The 24,473-nt window shown below is 34.1% G+C and overlaps 1 protein-coding gene across 2 annotated transcripts in view; it reads right to left on the bottom strand.

The window, feature by feature from the left end:
- Positions 1-8,161: 8,161 nt before the first annotated feature.
- Positions 8,162-24,473, bottom strand: part of LOC140449432 (acyl-CoA Delta-9 desaturase) — a 158,063-nt gene continuing 141,751 nt past the window's right edge. For both annotated transcript variants that reach the window (XM_072542602.1, XM_072542610.1), the window contains exons 4-6: positions 23,403-23,608; positions 15,184-15,369; positions 8,162-9,775 (exon numbers count right to left, since the gene is read on the bottom strand). In XM_072542602.1, coding sequence (XP_072398703.1) covers positions 9,439-9,775; positions 15,184-15,369; positions 23,403-23,608 — 729 coding nt within the window. In that variant the 3' untranslated portion in view covers positions 8,162-9,438. The remainder of the gene's footprint in view (positions 9,776-15,183; positions 15,370-23,402; positions 23,609-24,473) is intronic.

Below are 24,473 nucleotides of genomic sequence, written 5' to 3'. Positions count from 1 at the left end.
AGTAGGAAATAAAAACCAAAGGAATCCCTTTAGTGTTTTTATTTTCGTATAAAACTGCCTAGACTGACCGGTTCTGTGGTTGTTCTCAAGTTGCTTTCTAAGCTTCTCTATTCTTGTTTATTGGTCTTATAAGTACTTTTTTCGTTTAATGGTTTCTCTTATATTTTGCCATTTCTGGTTTAATGTCAGCTGTGCATTTGGTATCTCTTCTTCCAATAGTCGTCCTTACAAGGAGTGATCCGAGTCACTTTCTACTCCCCTTATGCTATGTGCGCTGCTGATATTACTAGAGTGCCTTCCATGAATGAGCCCATGATCTATTTGGTTAGGAGTAGTTCCGTCATTGGAGACCCACCTTACTTTATGTATGTCTTTCCTTTGGAACTGTGTTCACAATATACTTTCAATTTTCCCCACCCAACCCAACCGCCGCGCTCTGTATCCCTTGACCATGTCTTGACTGTATTTAGTGTTTCATATTACCTACAGAAGTGCGTTGGTTTGTTGTTAGTAGCAAGTTGTGGAGCGACACTTCGGGAGCAGTAACAATTACATAGTAGTTTATTAGATAAACAAATTGAAAGATTTATTATATTTTCTTTGTAAATATAATAAATCAGGAGTGTAGATCAGGTAAAAAAGAGGAGGCATAAAAATCAGCAACCTGCAATACGCAGATGGTACACTTATACTAGCAGCGAATAAAGTCGAAATGATTACCATGAACGGCTAAGCCGGATAAGCGAAGAATTCTAGAATAATAATCTACCGCACAAACACCAAGTGGAGAATTTCGAAGTGGTAGACATATTTGTACACTTGGGCTCCCTGATAACCAACAATGGCGAGTGCTCCTCAGAAATCAAGCATAGACTAACAATGGCCAGAACCGCAACAGATTAAAATATGGAAATACCGAACAATAACAAGAAATACTAAGTTAAAGTTGGTCAATGCGCTTATTTTGCCCATTGCTACATACGCAGCTGAAACATTCACGAACTGACACTTCAAAAAATCGATAGGAATAAGAGCGAAGAATACAGAACATAGAACCAACCTGTCAATTCTGGAAGCGCTTCATATAAGAGAGAGGCTATTAAAAAAAGTAACACGAGCATACCTAATTTACTTCGACCACATAACTAGAAGAACGGGGGACCATAAAACTATTCGTAGTAGAAGGAAAGCTAGAAGTCCGAAGACCAAGATGAAGATCTCTAACACGATGGGCCAACCTAATGAAAACTCTGGTGGGAAAATCCCAACATGAAACCGTCCATATGGCAGAGGATCGCAGTCAATGGAGACAGCAGGATAATATATTGAGAATGCCACCACGCCCTGACAAGAATGAGGAGGAAAAAACAGTATTATAAAAATGGTTTTTATTTTCCAATAATTTAATTATCTTATAGATGGTATCATATAAAAAAGAGCAAGAACAGCGGCTAATATTAGACTGTCTCGATAAAGATGAACATAATAAGGAGGTAGTGAATAACAACGACAAAGACAGCTAAGAAGATATAGTAGAGAAGCAAAGAATATATTCTTATTCTGAGAATTAAATTGAAGATGAGGATGTACAAGTACCTTACTTGGTGGAAAAGATGAAAAATTTAGTGGACAAAACACCTCCTCCCACATCACGAACAATGGCAGTAAACTTGAGAACTCGTATGTCGGCTGCTAAACAGGTCGTTAAAAATTTGGAGACACCATTTGTTATTTGGAGGCCCTTTTTCAATAATAAAATGCTCAGTACAATTGTAGAGTTTGTATATTTTTAGTAAAGTAAGTATATTAATAATTTACAATGCTTGTTCATAAAAACAAGGTCACATGTATATCATGCTTTTCACGTGCAAAAAAGGTATGCGGACTCATAGTACGCCGCCACTAACGGTGCACAGAAAACGATCGCCAGTTACGCAAGGTTAAAATGATCATTAGGAAATATTTCTTGAGTGGTCTGCGCTTTATAACAATGATAGTTGGTTCTTTTCAAAATATCCCTTATTGTTCTTTTTATTTAAGTCAACTTCAAAAGAAACAAAAACTCAAATAAGTACAGAGAACAACATAAATGAATAAGGAACAAAATAAAAGAGGCTAAGGAAAAGTGGATGATGGAAACATGCATCGAAGTGGAAGAATTGCAGAAAAAGCATGATCATTATAATTTACATAAAAAAGTGAAAGAATTATCTGGAAAATCACGAACAAATACACCTAACCGATTAATTGACAAAAACAATAAACCTATTAATAACCCAATTAAAAGAAAACAAGTATGAACTAAATATATTAAAGATCTTTTCATGGACACAAGAACGAAACCAACACAAATTGATAACGAGGAAGCACCAATAATATTAAAATCTGAAGTCCAAAATGCTATAAACAACTCAAAATCTGGCAGAGCCCCTGGGCCAGATGAAGTTTATATTGAGCAGATTAAACTTATAGACGAAGACAATTTAAATGCAATAACTATACTCTTTAACAACATATACCTATCTGGTGAGATACCTACAGAATGGTTGCTATCGATCTTTGTTCCGCTAGCAAAAACCAAGAACCCCAAACACTGTAATGACTATAGATTAATCAGCATTAAAAACATTTTTAAAGATTATACATGCAAGAATATTCAGAAAGTGCGAAGCGGATATGAGTAATAGAAAGTTTGGCTTTCGTAACGGCTTAGGAACAGTGAAAGCTCTGTGTAGTTTCACAACTCTTGCCCAAAAATGTCGAGAGCAACAAAAAGATCTTTTCGTTTCGTTTATAGACTATGAGAAAGCTTTCGACAAAGTTAAACATAACATTCTCATGGAATGTCTAAAGAGAAAAGGACTCGACAAAAATGACATTAACATAGTGAGAAATCTCGGTTGGAACCAACAGGCTGTGGTAACATTAGATGGAGTTAGCACGTATGCGCAACAGATAAGTAGAGGAGTGGGACAGGGCTGTGTTTTTCTTCACGTGCCATATCAGAATTATCCGACGTTGGCGATCACCATTGCAAAGGCTTCTCGATCTTCTGCAATATGGAATAATTGTCCAGCATTTGATATCTGTGTCCATTCACGAATGTTTTGTAACCAAGAAACTTGTTTTCTTCCTACACTTCTACGGCCCTCTATTTTGCCTTTAAGGATCAGTTGTAATATTATGTATCGACTTCCCCTTACTAAATGTCCCAGATAAGACATTTTTCGATGTTTAACAGTATTTAGCAGTACTCTATCTTTGTTGACGTTCCTTAGTACTTCTTCATTAGTTTTCCTTGTTGTCCAAGGTATCTTTAGCATTTGTCTATGAACCCACATTTCCAATGCTTTAATTTTGTTCATGGTCGATACTTTTAGCGTCCACACTTCTGCACTATACAAAAGTACGGACCAAACATAGTACTTAACCATTCTTTGTCGTAGTTTTAAACTGAGATGATTATTGCAAAGAAATGACTTCATTTTCATAAAAGCAGTTTTAGTCATTGCTATTTTACGTTTTATTTCTGTCTGGATCTAGTTGGCCCATTATCACAGTTCCCAAATATGTCATTTTGTGAACTTTCTTAACTTGGACTCGGTTTAATTGAAGCTTTACATCGGGATGCGGTCACGACTAAAAACTAAATATTTGGTTTTGTTTGAGTTTATTTTTAATGCCCATTTTCTCTCCTACCTATTGAATACGATCAAGCAGAATTTGGAGATCTTCAATATTATCTGACAGAATTACTGTATCGTCTGCATATTTAATCACATTAAGTAGTTCCCCGTTGATTTTTATTCCATATGGTTGTCTCTCAAGTGTCTTTTTAAATAACTGGTCTAAGTAAACATTGAACAATGTTGGCGACAAAATGCAAACTTGTCTGACTCCTCGTTGTATGGAAATTTCATCGGTGTAGTTATCTCCAATGTTTACGATAGCAGTTTAATTCCAGTACAAAGTTTTAATGACACGAATATCCTTGTCATCTATTCCGATATTTTTCAGTATTTGCATTAATTTTACCTGCTGTATTTCATCGAATGCCTTTTCGAAGTCCACGAAACATGCAAATACATCTTTTATTTGGTCACATTTTTGTAGTAGGATTTTAAGCGCAAAAAGTGCCTCCCTGGTTCCCATAGGATTTCTAAAACCAAATTGGGTATCTTCAAGATCTTCTTCGCATTTGCGTCTAATTCTCTTGTGAAGTATTCTTAGGAAAATTTTAAGAGTGTGGCTCATTAGGCTAATTAATTGATATTCTGAGCATTTTCTTGCATTGTGTTTTTTAGGTATTGCGACAAAGATGAATTTGAGCCAATCTGTGGGAATCACTCCGGTGGAAAAAGGAGATCAAATTTGCCAAAGAAAAATGAATAAGGGAAAGGTGCGTCGAAATGGAGGATATAATATCTAAACAAGACTTATTTAATATGCACAAAAAACTAAAAGAAATGAGTAATATATTTAAAAAAACGAGTTCCCTCTGTACTCGTTGACAATAATATCAAAATTAAGTATTGTAAATGAGCACGAAATAAGAAAAGAATGGCAGCTGTATATATCAGAGTTGTTTGAAGATGACAGGAATAATATTGACGAATTCTCCTCTATTAGTTTCAGCAACTCAGTTGGTGTATCATCTGGACCACAAGCTTTTCTAATTTTAGCATTGTTTATAGCGTGTTCTACCTCGCATTTCATAATTTCTGGGCCTTCAGTACAGTTTTGGTAGAATTCGTCAATATTATTCCTGTCATCTTCAAACAACTCTGATATATACAGCTGCCATTCTTTTCTTATTTCGTGCTCATTTACAATACTTAATTTTGATATTATTGTCAACGAGTACAGAGGGAACTCGTTTTTTTAAATATATTACTCATTTCTTTTAGTTTTTTGTGCATATTAAATAAGTCTTGTTTAGATATTATATCCTCCATTTCGACGCACCTTTCTCTTATTCATTTTTCTTTGGCTAATTTGATCTCCTTTTTCATTCTTCTCTGCAGGTGTCTATATTCTGTTTCATTAGATTTTATCAGTAGACGTTGTTCCATTAATTTCAAGATGTCGTCTGTCATCCATTTATTTTTCTTGATTAAGTTTTTCCTATAATTATTGTTTGTGGAGATTTCATTAACTTGGTTTTTAAATTCACTCCATAGTTCTTCTAGATCTTCTAGTTGTTCTCCGATGTTTTTTATTCTGTTGTTAAATTCTTTTTTAATGTTATGTTTTATGTTTATATCGTCAAAGTTAAGTACATTGGTTTTTGTCGCTGAATTTGTTTTAACCTTAGTTTAATATCTGCTACAAGTGGTTGATGATCAGATCCAATATCTGCCCCAGGAAATGTAGCGACTTTTTGACGGCATTTTGGAAACGCTCATTTACAAGTATATAGTCTATTTGATTTCTTGAGAAATCAAGGTTTTTGCCATCATCAAATGGGGCTTTCCAAGTGTATAGTCGTCACTTGGGTAGTTTATACCAGGTGTTTGCAATGATCATATCGTTTTCTTTACAAAATTTATACAATCTCTGTCCTCGATCGTTAGGTTGTCCTAGACCATAAGCACCTACAATCTGACCTCGTCGACCTTTCCCAATTTTTGCATTGAAGTCGCCTATAATATATAAAATTTCGTGTTTATTAAGTTTCTGTAAGATATTTTGGATCTGATCATACAACTTCTCGACTTCATCATAGGATTTTCTATCTGCAGTCGGGGCATAGATTTGAAGTATGTTAGTTTTAAATAGTTGGGTATTTATTTGGAGTAATATTATTCTATCCGAGACTGGTACGCAATTGGTCACATATTCACTCAATTCTGATGTTACTAATAATATAGCTACACCATTTTTGTGATGCGGGTCTTCTATGCTGTTACCGGAAAAATATAATACACTTCCGTCTTTTTACATGATCCTGACTCTGGCCATCTCATTTCGCTGATTCCCTGTAGGTCTATTTTCATTCTTTTCATTTCTTGAATTGCGTTGTCAAGTTTCCCAGCCGCAAATAGACTTCTAACATTTCATGTGCACATTCTAAAATTAGATTTCTTTATTTTTAGGATTTCTTCACGAGGTTTTCGCATGTTTACGACCTGAGAGGCCTCGTGGTATAAATATGTTTCTCCTCTCCTGCCGAATCTTGGCCTTCGCTTTCCATGATTAGTAACGGTTTGCAATTGCAGTGTCAATTCTATGGTGATTTTCCTGGGGGTGCTCTGTGAGCCGTTAATGCGGTGGTTCCCCATTATTTGTTGATTCACCGCGTTCGGGGCCGATTTCTCAACCCCAGGATAAAAGAATGTCCCACCAATCACCGACTCATCCGCCCTAAGCCGTTGGTTAGTAAGTGGGGGATTGCTTATACCGGCAATCACTCGCTGTATACTTTCACCATTACTATTTAATGTATATTCCGAAAAGTTATTTACGCAAACACTTGAAAACTGTACAGAAGGGATCAAGATAAATGGTGAAAATATAAATAACATCCGTTATGCTGACGATACAGTCATTATCGCTGAAAGTGAGACAGACCTGCAGACGTTACTAAACACAATTTGTGATACTGGGAACAGTTTGGTTTAACAATAAACATAAAGAAAACAAAAACCATTGTTATCACTAAGAGAGGAAAAGTCATTACAAGTATCCAGATAAAAAATGCAGATATTGAGCAAGTGGACAAAACGAAATACTTAGGAGTCTGGATTACGGAAGATCTGAATCCGAAATCAGAAATTCGCTCAAGAATAGAGCAATCAAGAGCAGCCTTTTTGAAGATGAGGAAATTTCTGAGTAACCAAAGACTCAATCTGCAAATCCGATATCGGATAGTAAAATGTTATATCCACTCTATTCTTCTTTATGGTGTCAAGGCCTGGACTGTTAATAATGACCTAATGAGAAAACTGGAAGCTTTTGAGATGTGGCTTTTTAGGAGAATATTGAAGATACCATGGACCGATGATATTACGAACGAAATGGTGTTGCACAGAATGAGAAGTGACAGAGAACTTTTGACCACCATTAAAGGGCGAAAGACAGCATATTTGGGGTACATACTTAAAAATGATAAGTACGAGTTGTTGAAGCTGATTATGAAGGGTAAAATCGAAGGAAAAAGGGGTCCTGGTAGACGACAAATATCCTGGCTGAAAAACATTCGCGACTGGACCGGGTTAAACACACAGACGCTCTTAAGAAAAGCAGAAGATAGAGACGAATTTGCAATGGTTATAGCCAACCTTCATTAGTGGAGACGGCACTAGAAGAAGAAGAAGACCTGAATTTTTCTAATTTCTCGTTCTAGACTAATTTTCTTTTCCCGAGGTATATCTGACGAAAGCAATTTTTACATCTGCCATTAGTACAACCAAACTTTTCAAATTGATGAATAATGGCCAATACAGTTTTTTCGACAGGTATTGGCTTATGTTTAAAAGCTCAAAAATTAATATTTTCTTTTACAGAATGGTCCCCCAAGTACCATTTTATTATTTGTACTCTTTCTGTAGGTGTGTAAACAGTCGGCATATTGAATTTTGATTATTATACCTTACTACTTCTAAAATATATAACACCTCCACATGAATACTTAAAACAGTGTAATGGGATCGGAAACAATCAGTTTTATACATCGTGTCTCGTAGTATGGGGGCCAGCTAGGTATTCATGGCCTTTTCATTTCTGATAAGTCCACACAAATTTTTTATGTATTTTTGGATGCTGATTATGAATTTCGATCCGAGTGGTCAAACAATTGTTATAAATAATTTAATTAACATATTACAGTTCTTGACAAAATTCTATTTTATCTCTAAATCAACTGTCATATAGTTAATAGCAGATTGATCATTACTTTGCAGGTTATAAAATGGGCCTGTTGGTCGTCTTGAATATCACTGTATAGATGTCCGAGGTTATTCCTCAGTACTTTTATTTATGCTGAGGAAGAAACTGCCAAAAGCTTTTGCTCCATAGGTTCAGCATAACAGAATACGTATAGGGAATCATAAGTATTATGATTCCCTATACATTTCAAATATTTTAGTTTTCAAACATTCTACTTCAAGGTAAGTAATTTACAGGAAAAAATTTTTAAGAAAAAAAATGTTTATAGAAAAAATTGTTAATAAATAAATATTTTTTATTAAATCGTTTAAATACATGTTTCAATATAATCGTACTATTATATTATTTTAGAAGCATACGTACAAAAAGTGTTCCTTAAATTCGTGGGTTTTCCAAAAAAATACTAAAAATTCTCTACCAAGACACTTATTTTTTGTAAATACACTGTCTCCATTTCAAAGACAATTCATACTGAAAATATATTTATAATATTTTTTTTGCTAACGAGTTAATTTATATTTATATGTTTCCCGAAAGAAGATTTGTTCGACTTTGTAGGTATGGTTCAGTTTTTTTAATTTTTGGTACTTGTTTCCGGCAACTATTGCTCGAAAAACTCTCCTTAGACAAAAATTAAATTAGTAGATATGTAATTTAAAAAACCAATAAAAACATTGTAATAAAAAGTGCTGAATTTTCACCGAAGTTTGGTTATTTTGATAACTAAATACATAGATATATAATACAAATAGATTGATCGCTTCAATACATTACCGTTTCCCCAGTGCGTCAGAGAAAACTGACACAAACTAGTCCCTACTTTTTAAGGAGCCTGGTTTATCAACCACATGACCTTCCCATTGGTTATTTAGGTCACGTGGCCAAAAAATCCGGTTCATTAGAAAGAGATGCAGGGACTGTTTTGCGTCAGTTTTCTCTGTCGCATTGGGAGAACGGTAATGTATTGCAGTAATCAGTCTATTAGTATTATAATGTATATGACTAAATAACTCTTAGAATGCACGTACATCTAAGGTTATCTTAAAATAAACCCATAGAATCAAAAGACTAACAAGTGAATTGTCATCGCGATAACTAAATGTAGGTCTATTAAATTAAAACTAAAATTATAATTCATATAATATAAATGGACCAAAAATAAACTCAAAATATTTTACTTCTAGATAAACTAAATAAGCAACAGATAAAAATGTTTTAACGGAGAAACTAAAAACTAAAGAAATATTCAGACATGTCTGAAATTTAATAAAAATTCACCTGAAAAGGTTAGCTTTCTATAAACATTATCTGAAATGTAACGTTTTAAGAAAATTGTTACGGATTTTAACTGAATTTATGAGAACAAGGTTAAGAAAAGAAAAAAAAATACTGTGTACACGAAATACATATAAGAAGTTGTCATTTAACAAAAAAAAATGTAAACTGTTTGAAATTTTAATCTTAATTATATGGTTTATCGTTAATATTTCGAGCGATAGTTGTCGATTTAAAACTATACAGAGTCGTAGTTTCTTTCATACATCAAGAAATTTACTCTTCCCTTTTAAAAAACTTATTCTCCTCCGCCATGTGTATCAACTCGTCCATATCAGCTTTGTCTATGTCTTCATCGCCATAGCCCCATACATCGGGATGAGTTCCGTCGCCCGTCTTCTGGGCTCTTCTCAAGATCATGTCATTGGAGACGCTTTTTAAATCATACGCCCATCCCAGCCGAGCGAAAAAGTTAATAAAGCTTGTCGATGGGTTGTACACGTTGCCTAGCTCACCGGTCTTGTAGTCCCATGGAAACACGTGGTGGTAATTGTGCCATCCCTCGCCCAAAGCCGCTAAGGACACTGCTAGATTTTCTACTGAACTAATATACCTAAAAAAAGAAAATAAATTATACAATAGCAAAAACAAAGCATTACCGTTCTAGATGTTTGTAAAATATATATAAAAAATACAGTGGGTAAAGGGGCATAATGCGAAAACATGCAGTTGGTTCCAATTTACTCCACTTAGCTTCTTCTACTCGAATCCGACTCTTAACTTTACGCGCTTAACTGGAGATCCGGTATCCAACCCGGGTAGAAAATTGGGTCGGGAACTGATGAGAGCGGGTAAAATGGTTCTCCAAAAAGGGGTTGTACTATGGACCGGCGTTCAAAACATGTAAAAAATGGAGCCACGAAACATAAATTATTGCCTTGGAACAGGACGGATATTGAATATAAACTACATAGGCAATGGAATAAGGATACTTGCATAGGAACGTGGAATGTGTTAAGTTGGAACAGACCTGGAATAGCAAAAAGAGCCATTAGATAATTGCAAAACTATAACACGGATATAACAGAAATACAGAAAAACACGACATTAAAGCAGTAATGGAGGATTGTAATACTTAACTATGTAAGGAAGACTATTTAAAAAAAACCATCATCTTTCCTCGCTAAAGGTCGCTATAGCATACTCTGGTAATTATTTTTCCTATAATTGCCATACTAGTCGGTGCGTTTTGATTTGGTTTGAGTCTTCTTACAAGTCTCTCTGATGACGGGTAGACCCAGAAACACGTGGTAGAGAATGGTAAGATGCTCAAATCAAATCCAAACGCAACCGCCTACGTATATTTATTTTATTTAAAAAAACTAATTGGTAAACATAGCCTACATGACACAGCAAATGATATATCTAATAAAATTATTGTTAAATCCATACAATTTGAAAGAACGAACATTTACAAGGTCGCACGGGTTTCGAATGATGGAAGAACACGTAACCAAATAGATTTTGTCCTCATTGATGCAAGACACTCTAGTAGCATTATTAGTTCGCGAAGTATGAGAGGAGCTGACAGCGATAGTGATCAGAATTTGGTAAAATATAAGTTGAGAACATAAATATCAGTACAAAAGCAGAAGAAACAAGAACAAAGAGAAAGATGGAATATAAACACCAAATAAAAACTGGATTATCAAGTAGCCATACGCAACAGATTTCAATTGCTAGGAGAAGAAGAGCATATTGTAGACTTAGGGCAAGCATGGCAGCTAGTGATATTAATTATAGAATAAGTAGCGAATGAAACCATTAGAAAAAAGAGGACTTGCTCAAAATGGAAATGATTTGACAAACAATGCGAGGAAATGCTGAAAATAAAAACTAACAAAATATTGAAAATGGTACAAAACACTACAGATGAGAAGAAAGAGAGTTTCACAGAACAAAAACACAAACAAGGCGACTACTTAAAACTAAAAAGAGAAGCTACATAGAACAGCAAATACGAGAAATGGACATAAGTGGGGAGAGGAATCAAATAAGGAAATTCTTTAGAAAAGTGAAGACAGTCAGACAAGGTGGAATTGTTGGAGTAATATACGCTATGAGAAATGAAGCAGCTGAACTAATAATGGAACGATGAAAGAAACATTTTCGGAATTTATTAAATATTGAAAGTAAGATAGAGGAAGCAGGTATTACATTCCATTATGTAGATGTGGAAATACGAGTACCTACACTTCAAAGGGTAAATAATGCGATAGCATCTCATAAAGATCACAAAGCGCAAGAAATGATTGTATAAATGGATAATTGAGAAAACAAGGAGGAAACGTTTTATATCAAAAATTGTATGACATTATTCGGAGAATATGGCAACAACAGAATATGTCTAGGGAATGAAATGAAAGCGTTATAATATCCACATATATATAAGAAGAGAAATAAAGAACAATTTCGAAATATTAAGTTCTATCAATTATCTTGCTAAAAAGGTTCTCTCGTATTCGGAAGATATTATAGACGACTACCAATGCTGTTTTCGTGCTGGAAGGTCAACAATAGATAAAATATTTATGATCCCACAAATATTCAAAAATAACTAGGAATTCAACCGAGATGTACACATGACACCAAATTTTCGTAGATTTCCAGCAGGCATATGATTCGATAAAAAGAAGCAGAATATGGCTAGCGATGCTAGAAATGGGAATACCAACAAAATTAGTGAAGTTACTCAAATGTGCGTGACAGACTTACATGCACAGGTAAAGATAGAAAACAGAACGTCGATACCATAACATGAGAATTTAGCCAAGGATACCCCTTATTACCGTTGCTATTCAATTTGGCCTTAGACAACTATTTTTGGCCTTTGGTGATGATCTAGATCCAGTCGCTCATTCTACAAGAAACGTGAGAGAGGTTTCACACAACTTAAGGAGAAAACACATAGTCTGGGTCTTCGAATAAATCAAGACAAGACGAAATACATACTCTTAACCAAAAAATATAAGACTAAGAGTTAGGCAGAATATATTAATGACCACAACTTCGAAGCACTAAAAGAGTTTAAATATCTGGGGGCGGTAATCACAGATGAAAACAACATAGAAAAAGAAGTCTCAGCAAAAATAGCTGCGGAAAATCGAGCATCATAAGCAGCTAAAAAGACAATCTAAATTAGGACTTTACTTGTCAATTATTTGCCCAGTTGTTACATATGGAAGTGAAACATCGACTCTACATCAGCGGGAAATAAATAATCTGCTGGTATTTGAGAGGAAGATTCTCTGAATGATGTCTCTTGGTTGGTTTTGTATATGATTCTCCATGTCTGGTGCCTTGTTTTGTAATGTAGTTGTAGGTATTTGTTTGTTCGGTAACTTTTGAAGAGCTATAGCAGTGGTGCAACCTTTATAATTAGCTGGGTGGGTACCATTACAGTGTACACGTTTAGGTTCTTTATTTTGTCGTTTTTTATAATATTTTTTTAAATGCTAAATTTCATATACTTTTTTTTGGATTTTCCTTTTTACTAAAAGTAAGTGTAAAAAGTGGCAGTGGTGATTTGTCCTTTCCTTTTAGTAATTAGGTTACGTTTTCTATTTTATATCCATTGTTCTTTAAATCTTCGCTTATTAGCTTGGCAAGTTTGATGCAAAATATTTTATCAACTTTAACCATAAAGATTAGAAATATAAAAATCTCTTTCCAGGTGCTCTGAAGATTCCACTACATATTCATTAAATTCATTGCATTTGAAAATATCTGCTTTAGTTGCAGATGTTAGAAATTTTCAGACCATAAGCCCGGAAAATAAGGTATTATTACAATACAAGGTATGGTTTTAAAGCATTAAAAATTAGGTTTAAGAATTAAAAAGTTTAACGTTACAAAGAAATATGGCAGATATTATTCATACGGTTCTTCACAAAGTCTCCTTTCAGTCTAACCTATTCTTGTATTTCAGGCATGTCTAGAATTACTGCATGCAGTTTAAGAGAGTTGCCAGGACTGTATTTTGAGTCGAACGTGTATTTTAAAAATGCTTATTGTATATATATTATAAATACAATTAGTATTTTCTTGACTATAATAAACACGTCGAAAAGTTTACAGTTGGTCAGTGGTATACTGTTATTGCGCATTTTTTTTTATTTAATTAGCTGAATTAACAAGGTTTGACATAACTAACAATGAGCCTATGAACCTGAATATGATAATGTAACTTATCTTATACCCCTTAAAACAGACTGGAAAGCATATCAAGCAGGCCTGGAATATTATTTAGGTAGGGTTAAAGGGACGATAAGGCATACATTGGATCTTAGACATAGCTGCCGAACAATTATAATTTTAAGATAATTCTAATTCTGTTAAGTTAAGGCGCCATTAAAGTTTTCTTGAAGGACCCTCAGATAATTACATTCTTACTCCAAAAGAAGTCCGGTTCATATACACAGAATGAGTAAAGATAAACTAAAAAAACTTAGAATGCATTGCATTCTCCTGGGTCTAAACCAAAACGTTAAACATATGAGAGTATGGGAGTACATTTGTGCAATAGTTCTACAGTAATGAAATTAACTTCCGTACAAAAAACTATATATAATACTAAAGGCTATTACAGGACTGGAGCACATATCAAAAGCATGAAAATCAGACAGAAAACAAGCTAAGTCCCTGAGGCCGATAAGTCTCTTGTCATTTGTAGCAAAAACTGTAGAAAAACGACTCTACTAACCAACTGGAGAATAATGCGCTAAAGCGTCAGCACAGGTATCTAGAGGTTGTTTGCAGGAAAAATCTTATCTTCTTTTTTATAAAATCTGGTCAGGGATAATATAATGACAGGTTACCACTTATTACAGAATGGACTTTAAATGAAGGGGTTTAACACAAACTCCCAGAAGACCAAAATCATAAAATTTACCAGAAAGAGGAACTTAAAGTAGTTGGGACCACTAAGCCTAAATGGTACACATCTGCTAAGCAAAGTAAAGTATCCTGGAGTAATATTAAACTCGAGACTTACTCGGAATCAGTAAGGTGCAAAGACTTCCTTTCCTTAGAATCACAAGAGCTATGAGTGGGCTCACCAACGGCAGCTATGGAGGCCCTACTGGGCCTCCTTTCATTACACGCATTAAACATAGATATAAGGTGAACGTGAGAATGGGGTCATAAAGATTGCGAGAAAACCTGAGCGATATAACGATACGGTATCCAAATACAGTCTTAAAGTACATTTCCAAGTAGACATAGACACACGAGAGGGATAAAGGGATGGAACAGAGGAAATATATTATCCAGGCTCCAGGGTTATACCTGAAACAAAGATAGGTCTAAAACTCCAGAAGGCTCGGGTTTAGGAATATTATGTAGTGGTGAAAATGTAAATATTTTTATTCCACTAGGAGAACATACCTCTGTATTCCATGCAGAGATGTATGTAATCATGCACTGTGCAAAAGAAATTAACATGAGGGTATGTAAACTAAAGCTGATTAATATATGCATATATAACCTAGCGGCCATGGGTGTTCTTAGAAACCCTAAGGTGAACTTAGTGTGATAATGTCGCAAATAATTCAGCAGACTAGCTAAACATAACAGTGCCACAGTGCTGTGGATTCCAGGCCGCGCTGAGAAATCCACGGCAATAAAAGATCTGATGGACTTGCCAGAAAAGAATGAGCTACAAAATACTTCGGTCCAGATCCAGTGCCAAAAAGCTCCGTCTGTGACCAGAAAAAGCTGGATTCGAACAAAACAAAATTCTCACTGGGAAAGTCTACCATGTCAATCATATGACAAAATATATTTTGGACGAAAGAATCAGCTTTTTACTCAAAACTTACCGGGATACGTGTTGGTTAAATTTAATTCGTTATTTACATAATTGTGCTTAGAAATATTCCTAGAACTTTCATTTGAACATTTGTTGTTGTTGTAATCGCATAAAAGTCTAAAAAATTAAAAGTTAAACATGATTAAACTTACTTATCATACGGTTTCTGGCCCCACATATGCGCAGCACTATTCACGAAAAAGGCAATGTTTAATGTCAAAGTAAATCTAGTGTTGAAATTTATCCAAAATGAGTTCCAAATGGTTTCGTTCCAAAAATAGACAGGAATGCTGACTGGTAATATAATATTGAATAATAAGAACAGCGGTGGATAATATCTAAAAAGAAATCAAATTAATATATAATATTCGTCATTAAATAAAATGTTTTACAATTTTGGTGAGAAATAAGGTTTAATTTAAATATTGAGCCATTGAAAAAATTCGTATTTAGTGGAGGCTGTGCAACAAAACATTTGTCAATTGGAAGGTTGGTCATTTCCAGACAAAACGTAATACATATTTTTTTTACAATTCTTTACTTTCTTTAAAACATGTTTAGTCCCTTTTGGTTAATTCTGTAGCATAGGCACGAGAGTTATTTGTCAGAAATGTAAAAAAAACTTATAAATAAGTCATTCAAAGAAAAACTTCATTTGTTCAGTGAGTGGTCCATTTTAAGTATTTTCAAAAGTCCCAAAGGAATAGAAAACCTCGGAAAATGAACTAAGACAAAAATCGAAAATCACAGATGGATACCTTGGTGCAATGACTACTTTTGAAAATGAATTTACTTAAATAAGTTCTAATGTATGTTGCAATTACTGTATTTGTATTTACAAGAACAAAATACTTGGAAAAATTGATGGCAAGACACTATGGGACAGGGCTAGAAGTACAGATATACGACGTAGATGCAAGGTGGAGAAAATCAAGAACTAGATAAAAAATAGAAGAATAGAATGGAACGATCATATAAGCCGAATGAAAACAAACAGAGTGGTAAAGACGGCAAGAGACGGTTTCAAAATAGGAAGACGATCAGTAGAAAGACCACGAAACCTATGGAACGACAACTTACTGGAGGCACATCGAAAACCAGACAGAGTCATGTCCACATAAAACGAAGAAGAAGAAGAAGAACAATAAGCTCCCAGAATACTGGAATAATTGTCGTACCAATAAAACAGAGGATAAAGCATTGATTAATCTGAACACTTATCGCCAAATTTCACTTACATGTATAACGTGTAAACTTATGAAAAACAAATGACTCTTGTATATGGTATCTGAGAAAACACAGTAAAGATTAAGCTTAGTCCGGACTTACGACAATTTCTCAGCAACGCTGATAATTGAAGACTGATAACTGTAACACAACAAAAGAAATCATCGCATTCCAGAAAAAACATTACATAATAGCAGTATCATTACTGTTGAAAACATGTTTTTTTTATTGACCAGTTTCTCACCGACCGTTGTTGCAAAGTTCTCACCAATCGAACAAATTCCCCAACCTATGTTTAAGACAACGGCGTTCCTCAAAGGTCTTTTCTAAGCTTCATTCTCTTCATACTAGCCTTTAACGACAATTGCAAGAATAAACTCAAACCTGTAGAATATACTATGTTTGCAGATAATCTGATTTTATACTACTGCGATAAAGACAAAAGCAATACCAGAAAGTTGATCTAGAATGCAGTAAACGAATTGCGTTTGTGATTGAAGAGCGCTGGGATTAATTTCTCCGTCGAAAAAACGAAACTGATTCAATTTTCCCGAAGAACACGTTGAATTCTAGATCACTAAATCATGTTAAACGACACACCCTTGACAGTTTTTGAAACACAAGATACTAGACCTTATTTCGATAGTCATCTCACTTGGAAATGACACATCAAAAAGGCAACTGCATAGCTAGGCACAATATTTTAAAATCTGCAACAAACTAAACCTGATCTACGAGCCCTTAAAACTGTTCAAAATACAGTATAGTAAATTTGCCTTGAAGCTTTCAGATCCAGCTCCATCGGAAGCGTAGACTGTGAAGCGGTGAACTTCCTCTATCATTGGGTCACCAACAACTGCTATCATATTTTTTAATGTATTTTATAATCAAACCAATCCAGTATAGGAACTAATCAAAAAGACTTCTAACTATAGAGATCCTGACAAACATTAGTCACTATCGTACTTTCTGCAACAAAGGTTATTATTTTCGTCAAAATTATATTTTCAAAAATTTTAAAATTTTTTTAATAATAATGAAACCTTATTTCTGAGGCCATTTTTCCAAGAACTGGTAACACAAATTTCTATCCTAATGTATTATAATACAGATACAGGTACAGATACAGGTATCAAAAACCTAAGTTAGGAGTCGGATTTTTCGTAACAATCACAAATAATTATTCGTCTCTACCTATACAGGTAAGCTCTACTCCAATCATTAATTTGATTACCTAACGAAGCTAAAAATGTCCAATTTGTAAGGACTCCATTCTTCTTTTTACTATTTTTAAAATGTATACTCCGAACACCCCTTAGTGCACTGCCTGGTCTCCATTGGAGCTCAAACAACACGAGTTTGTATTCCTTCTCATGTCGGGCTTTTAGCCAATGAGACTGCTGACAATTCTGCAAAGAAAGCAATTATCACCAGCTTAAACTATTAATTAGTACATTTTGACTGAAATTAAGAAGTCCTGGCAAAATAACTGGGATAAAAGCTCCTCAAAACTCTACGAAATTTAAACTACCATCGATACAACTGCTGACGATTCTACAAATAAATCAATTACCAGGTTAAAATATGAATTCGTACAACCTGGAGATAATCAACAATTTTTTCATGACTGATTAAGAAATCCTGGCCAAATCACTGGGATAAAAACTTCTCAAAACTCCATGAAATTCAAACATCGACACATCGCAGCTACCCATCATAAAAAAAAGAAGAAAAAATAGTTATCCGTTGACTCAGAATCAGCCATACTCTACATGAACTCATGGATACTTGTTGACATCAAAAGAACAACCTATGTGTTGTTCGAATGTCCAAAGTGCACCGACTCATTAACAGTATAGCATATTCTCATAGATTGTTTCTTTTACAATAAACTAACAATATAAATGGTCTCTACGAGCAAATGAAAGCGATTCTCCAACAAGACGAATTCCAAATTTAATTAAACTTTTTTGGGAAGTAAATTTGTATAACAAAATATAAAAAGTGGCTTGGTGCAAGAAGTGCCAATATAAGTATTTATTTAATTGACATATTTATTTGCCTTTAACAATTTTGTTCACAGCGCCAGCCGTCGATGAGTTCACATTGCAGCGTATAACAATGAATATATCGAAAACATACATATCGTTTAAAAAAGTGGTGTAGTATACCCGATGTGGTTTTTGTACGATAAGAATAATTAATACCTTCTTATCAGAAAGTTATATAAAACTTTATTGTATAAAAACAGCTAATACAAATAATATGCCCGCCCTATAGGCCAGGCAATAAACTCAATAGTTCATCCAAAATAAAATTGTCAGTTAATACCAAAAATTGACATGCACCTTATGTGCACATGAGCAGCACGGAAAATACCAACAAACCAACTGTTCCTTTCACAACAGTGTCACAACAAGAGTCAATAATCCGCAAATCCAAGATACACCAAATAACAACACTTCTCCAATGTCATACGTAACAGCAGCAAAAACATCACCGAAACCAACCTACCCAAAGAAAGAAAAAGCAATCGTCATCTGTGCCGAAGACAGCCTCAAATTGCTACCATACAAATCGGCTCCCTAACTTTAAACATACGTAAACTTGTTTGTCCTACAAAAAGAATCTTAATATTCAATGTCTCTCCATTTATCCCGCACGAAATTATCGAAACTGTAGTTAAAAGACTAGGTCTATAAATAGCTTCTTCAGTATCATTTCTTAAAGCAGGTATTTCGGGGGAGGAATTCTCACATATTTTTAGCTTTAGAAAACAAGTTTGTGTGTTTCACCATCCCGAAACTTTTGAGCTTTAAATCTCTTTTGTGATCTCTTTTGAGATCACAGATAATGAAAACCATATCATCCTTTCTACGGACCAAATAAAATGTTTGTCTCTAAAAAATCAAGGCACGTCGCTGCTTTAAATTGCACAAATTTACCAGAAAGTACTTCTTCCATCCCGGCAATTGCTACTTTTCCCTTAAGAGCTGAAACAATGTTTTAAAAAAAATACAAAAGATCAGCACTGTTTCTTTCACACAAACATATATATTTTCTTAAGTCAATAATGTACCACTCACATCCTCAAATACCAGCTCCTCATTAGAACAACCAAGTGAATATGTGACAGATAGACAAATAAACCATAAAGCAACAAAAACACGAACTTCAATAAAAAAAACTCCAAAAATATTTATAACCCCAGCAGATAACATAATTGATCTTCTTAAAAACTGTTACGCCAATAGTGATCCATATGCAGAAGTATTAAAATTCACACCAGACATCAAATAACTTATTTCTACGTTATACCAAATCCATCCCAACCTTATGAGAAATTAACCAAAAATACTCTATTTCTGTAGAATTATCGATTGAGAGTTTTGCATTTTTTGTATAAGACGAGTTAGTCTGAAAAAATTTAAAGACACAACCGAACTCTTAATGGATAACTCTACAAAATTACCCAATCTTGGCTTTTCATATGTAACAACTGATGATGAGTACATCTCTAACACATCTCAAAACTCACAGACATATCAAAAATCACAATTATTTCATGGAACTGCGATGGATTCTATCCTCGCCTGGCACGCATACAACTTATTCCCGAAACCAATCCTGACTTTATTTGTCTACAAGAAACAAACTTTACAGAAGCACACAACCCTCATCTAAAAAAACTTTGTTAGTTATCACTATATCTGAACTACACACCGAGATGCTAGTGGAGGAACATCAATTTTCATATCTACTGAAATCTTTTACCGTAAACTCCACCTAAACACTGCATTAGAAGCTGTTGCTATAAGAGCATGGTGTCAAGAACAAATCACAATATGTAGCTTATACATTCCTCCTAATTATACATTGACAAGCACTGAATTAGAGAACTTAATATCTCAAATTTCTGGTCCATTTATTACGGTTGGAGATTTTAATGCACACAACACTATAGGGAGCTCCAAAAATACATAAGAGGTAAAATAATCGAAGATGTCATTAATAATACTGATATTAACTTATTAAACATAGGAAATCGTACATACTTCCATAGCTAATGTGATCTCAAAATACACCCATTACTAACTTGGCACACTCTAGACAGCTTATTCGATAGCGATCATTTTTCCATTATCAATACTAACAATGCATTCAAATTAGAAAATACGAAAACGAGATGGAAAATCTCATTATAATTGGGAACTCTTTAAACTAACTGTAAAAGGATGCACCGATATATTTAAATATCAAAATAACATAGACGAAAACATAAAACAACTCAACCCAACATTACCCCAACTAAAAAAATACGTTAAATGGTGGAATGACTCATGTAAAACATCAATTCATGAAAGCAAAAGAGCTTTAAACAGATGTCGATAATTTTGCACTATAGCTGACTTAATAGATTTCAAAAGGTTTAGAAAAAAAACAAAACGATACTTCCTCGACTCAAGTATGGTCAAAAATAAAGAGAATGAAAGGGCATTACACATCATATAAAATTTCAGCTCTCATCATTAAGGACAACGTCATTACAGATGACCAACAAATCAGTGGTATGCTTTCTCAACACCTTCTCAACAAATCAAATAATCCTATCAATTCTCAAAACGAAATTGGTTCTACTCATAAAATTTAATAATCATACCATTAATATACCTTTCAGTATCCAATAACTAAACAATGACATTTTTCGGAAAAAAGCTCAGCTGCAGGTCGAGACGATATTCTCTCTATCTTTTTAAAAAATCTTCACCAAAATACATACGAGAAAATACTTTAACTGTTTAACAACAATTTTTCTTCTTAAAAATCCCTATCACTTTGAAAACAATCTCTAACGATTCCTATCAAAAAAGGCGATCAATCTCCAAACACGTTAAACTTATACAGGCCAATCTCTCTCACCTGTTCATTATGTAAACTTCTAGAAAAAATGGTTATTAAAAGATTACTTTGGTACCTTGAACAAAATAATATTCTCGACCAATATCAATCAGGCTTCAGACTAAATCGATGCACCATGGATCATTTTCTACTTCTTCAATCAACAATTGCGCATGCGCTACCCAACAAAAGGAAGTAATTCCAATCTCCCTTATCATCGAAAGCGCTTTTGACTCTATACTCTGATACTAAACAAACTAAGTCAGAACAAGATATCTGATAATATATTCTGTTATAAAAAAACTTTTTACAGATTAATCCTTTAAAAAAATTACTAACGGCAAAACATCCTCACATCACAGCACCAAAAATGGTGTCCCACAAGGGTCTGTGCTAAGCGGCACACTATTTCTCCTTAGTATAAACGATTTAAGTTCTTTCATAAATGATCCTGTACAGTATGAAATATATGCTGACGACATAATATTATTCTGTCATGGAAAGGTCACATCCACCACAAACACTTTACTACAGAAAACGTTAAATAAGGTATAACAACTGGGCCAGTCAATCCAACTCCCCAGGTTTTAATTCCCCATCCAACTCCAAAGTTATTCATTTTACCAAAAGACAAAACACGCACTCTCCAACAATGCCTTTGAATGGAAATTTTCTCCAAGTAGTAGACAAGATTCTCGGCATCCAACTTCCCAGGTTTTAACTCTCCATCCAACTCCAAAGTTATTCATTTTACCACAAGACAAAACACGCACTCTCCAACAATGCCTTTGAATGGAAATTTTCTCTAAGTAATAGACAAGATTCTCGGCATTATTTTTGATAAAAAACAGAAACTTCCTTGGAGAAGACACATTCAAGAACTTAAGATTTGCTGCCTTCAAATAATGAATCTTCTTAAATCACTAGCTCACTATAGTTGGGGAGCCGATGAGGAAATACTGCTAAAAATATACCGAGCTCTTATCCGCTTTAAACTTGACTATGGTAGTGTTCTTTATATGCCATCAAGTAGATCACTATACGTATACGTGCACTAAATATAGTCCAAAATACTTCTTTTTGACTCTTTCTAGGAGCATTCAGATCCAGTCCGGTGAAAAGCATTCACGTAGAATGTTTCGAAACTTCGCTTCACCTAAGAGGACAACAACTTCTGTTTTTTGCTAAAGTTTCAGCAAATCCCAGAAACACCACAAGAAATCTCTTCTATAATAGACAATAACTAGTTATTAATAATTCTAGAATTGTACCATCCATTATTCAGATGTTAATTCCTTACATAGATAATATTAATCTGTTGTCCACCATTCTTTTCAGGGTCCCTTGTCCTTCATGGATATGAAAACTTCCAAATCTTAATATCGAATTATCCAAATATAATAAGAATAAAATATCAACTTCCATTATCAAACAAAGATTCTATGAAATACAACATCAATGCAACTTCGATAAGATCCTTTACTCAGACGCATCTAAGAGCGAAGAAAGGCTGTGCTGTTACAACAACTACAACTACTGTCAACCTGTTTCGACTCTCTAGCAATTGCAGTATTTATACTGCTGAACTATATGGAATACTCCATATAGTGAAAACTCCATTCAACGGCAATAAAACTATAGCAATCTTTATTGGCTTTATATTATCCATGTACTCCGTAAGAAACTTACATTCTATCCACCATTCTAGTTCAAGAAATTCAGAGTATATGTACTCGTCTTCAAAATAATGAAATTACAGTAATAATATTGTGAGTTTCATCACACGTTGGTATTCCAGGTAATGAAAAATCCGATCTAGCAGCAAAACAAGCCTGTTATCTAAACTTAACAAAGATTCAAACAAAAAATTTATATAAAAATCCCTTTATAAAACGTATAATAATAAAAACTCTACCGGGCTACATCACAGAACGTTTTCGAAATAACTATTTCATCATCAGTGCTATCTGTATGTACATATTTGAAGCCACTAAATATATGAGTAAAAACCCTTTAAATGTTGTTTGATTAACTTTGAGTTACATTTTTGATAATTAAAAATTGTGCTGTTTAACTTACAAAAAGAATTGATTACATAGCAACGTAAGACTCCACTGGGGTTGCTACTCCCTAGACGAAGTGGCTGTGAGGACTTGATCATAGTAACTGAGTTGCTATTATCATATTTTTATTACAACATATAACTAGAATATATACCTATGATAAATATTTCATTACAACTTACTTTTTTTGCCACATTACAATGGCATCTGTTTCTAAATCACTCATATCTACCGCATTTCTCTTCTCCACAACCTTAGGATGCGGCGTCACTACCAACCAGCCCACATGCGCGAAGAAGAAACCTTTTTTGGCGTTATGGGGGTCTGCATCGGTCTCGCTGTATTTATGATGGACCCTATGATCTAATGCCCAGGCGTATACGTGCCTCTAAAAAGTTCAATATATCATTTAATATAGAAAAAAAAAATGAAATAAAATATATTATATATTGACTATTATAGATAAAACATTAATATAATATATTTGTGAGCTAACAAAAAATAAACAGAATATCTATCATTAGTAGTAAGAACGACAAACTCTTAACATAATCTTCTTAATTCGATATTATTATATTTAGAAATGACATTTACAATTTAAAAGTCGACGGAAATTTTTTTCTTTTTGCTGATGGATTACTAACTGGAGAAACTCTAATATTAAAACTCTTCATGCAACTATAACTTCTGATCTACTTAAAATAAAAACCTGGTCCGACTCTAATTTACTCTTTTTTAATGTGGATAAGATAACAGTCAAATCAGTATTGTTGATTCCTGAAAATTTTCTGGTATGTTTATAAACTGGAACCTTAAATGTTCCCTTCATTTCGATTTATTAAGTCAGAAACTAGCCTCAGCCTGCTATGTAATGGGATATGTTTCGAAGGAAATCAAGTTAGCATCTTCCAAAATAACATATTTTTCTTTGATCGAGCCTTATCTTTGATATGGTCTGCCTTTTTGGGATTCTAGTACACCTGCTCAATCTGATGTTATTTTTAAATTACAAAAAAGAGCAATACGGTATCTGTTTGGCCTCAGAAGAACAACACATTGCAGAAGCTGCTTCAAAAATCACGTAATTTTAACGCTTTTCTCTTTATATATTTTAGAATCTGTTTGCTTAATTCGTAAACACATATAGCTATAGTTTTTCTAGCGAGACCTAATCATGACTACTCCACCAGAAATTCAACCTTTGATGTTTATTTACCGATCCCGTCCACTGAGTTAGTAAAGAGATCTATATT

The sequence above is a fragment of the Diabrotica undecimpunctata genome, chromosome 1 (genome assembly GCF_040954645.1).
Source record: "Diabrotica undecimpunctata isolate CICGRU chromosome 1, icDiaUnde3, whole genome shotgun sequence".
NCBI lineage: Eukaryota > Metazoa > Arthropoda > Insecta > Coleoptera > Chrysomelidae > Diabrotica > Diabrotica undecimpunctata.
Note: the sequence above shows the minus strand (reverse complement) of the source record. Positions and strands in the feature narration are given on the sequence as shown.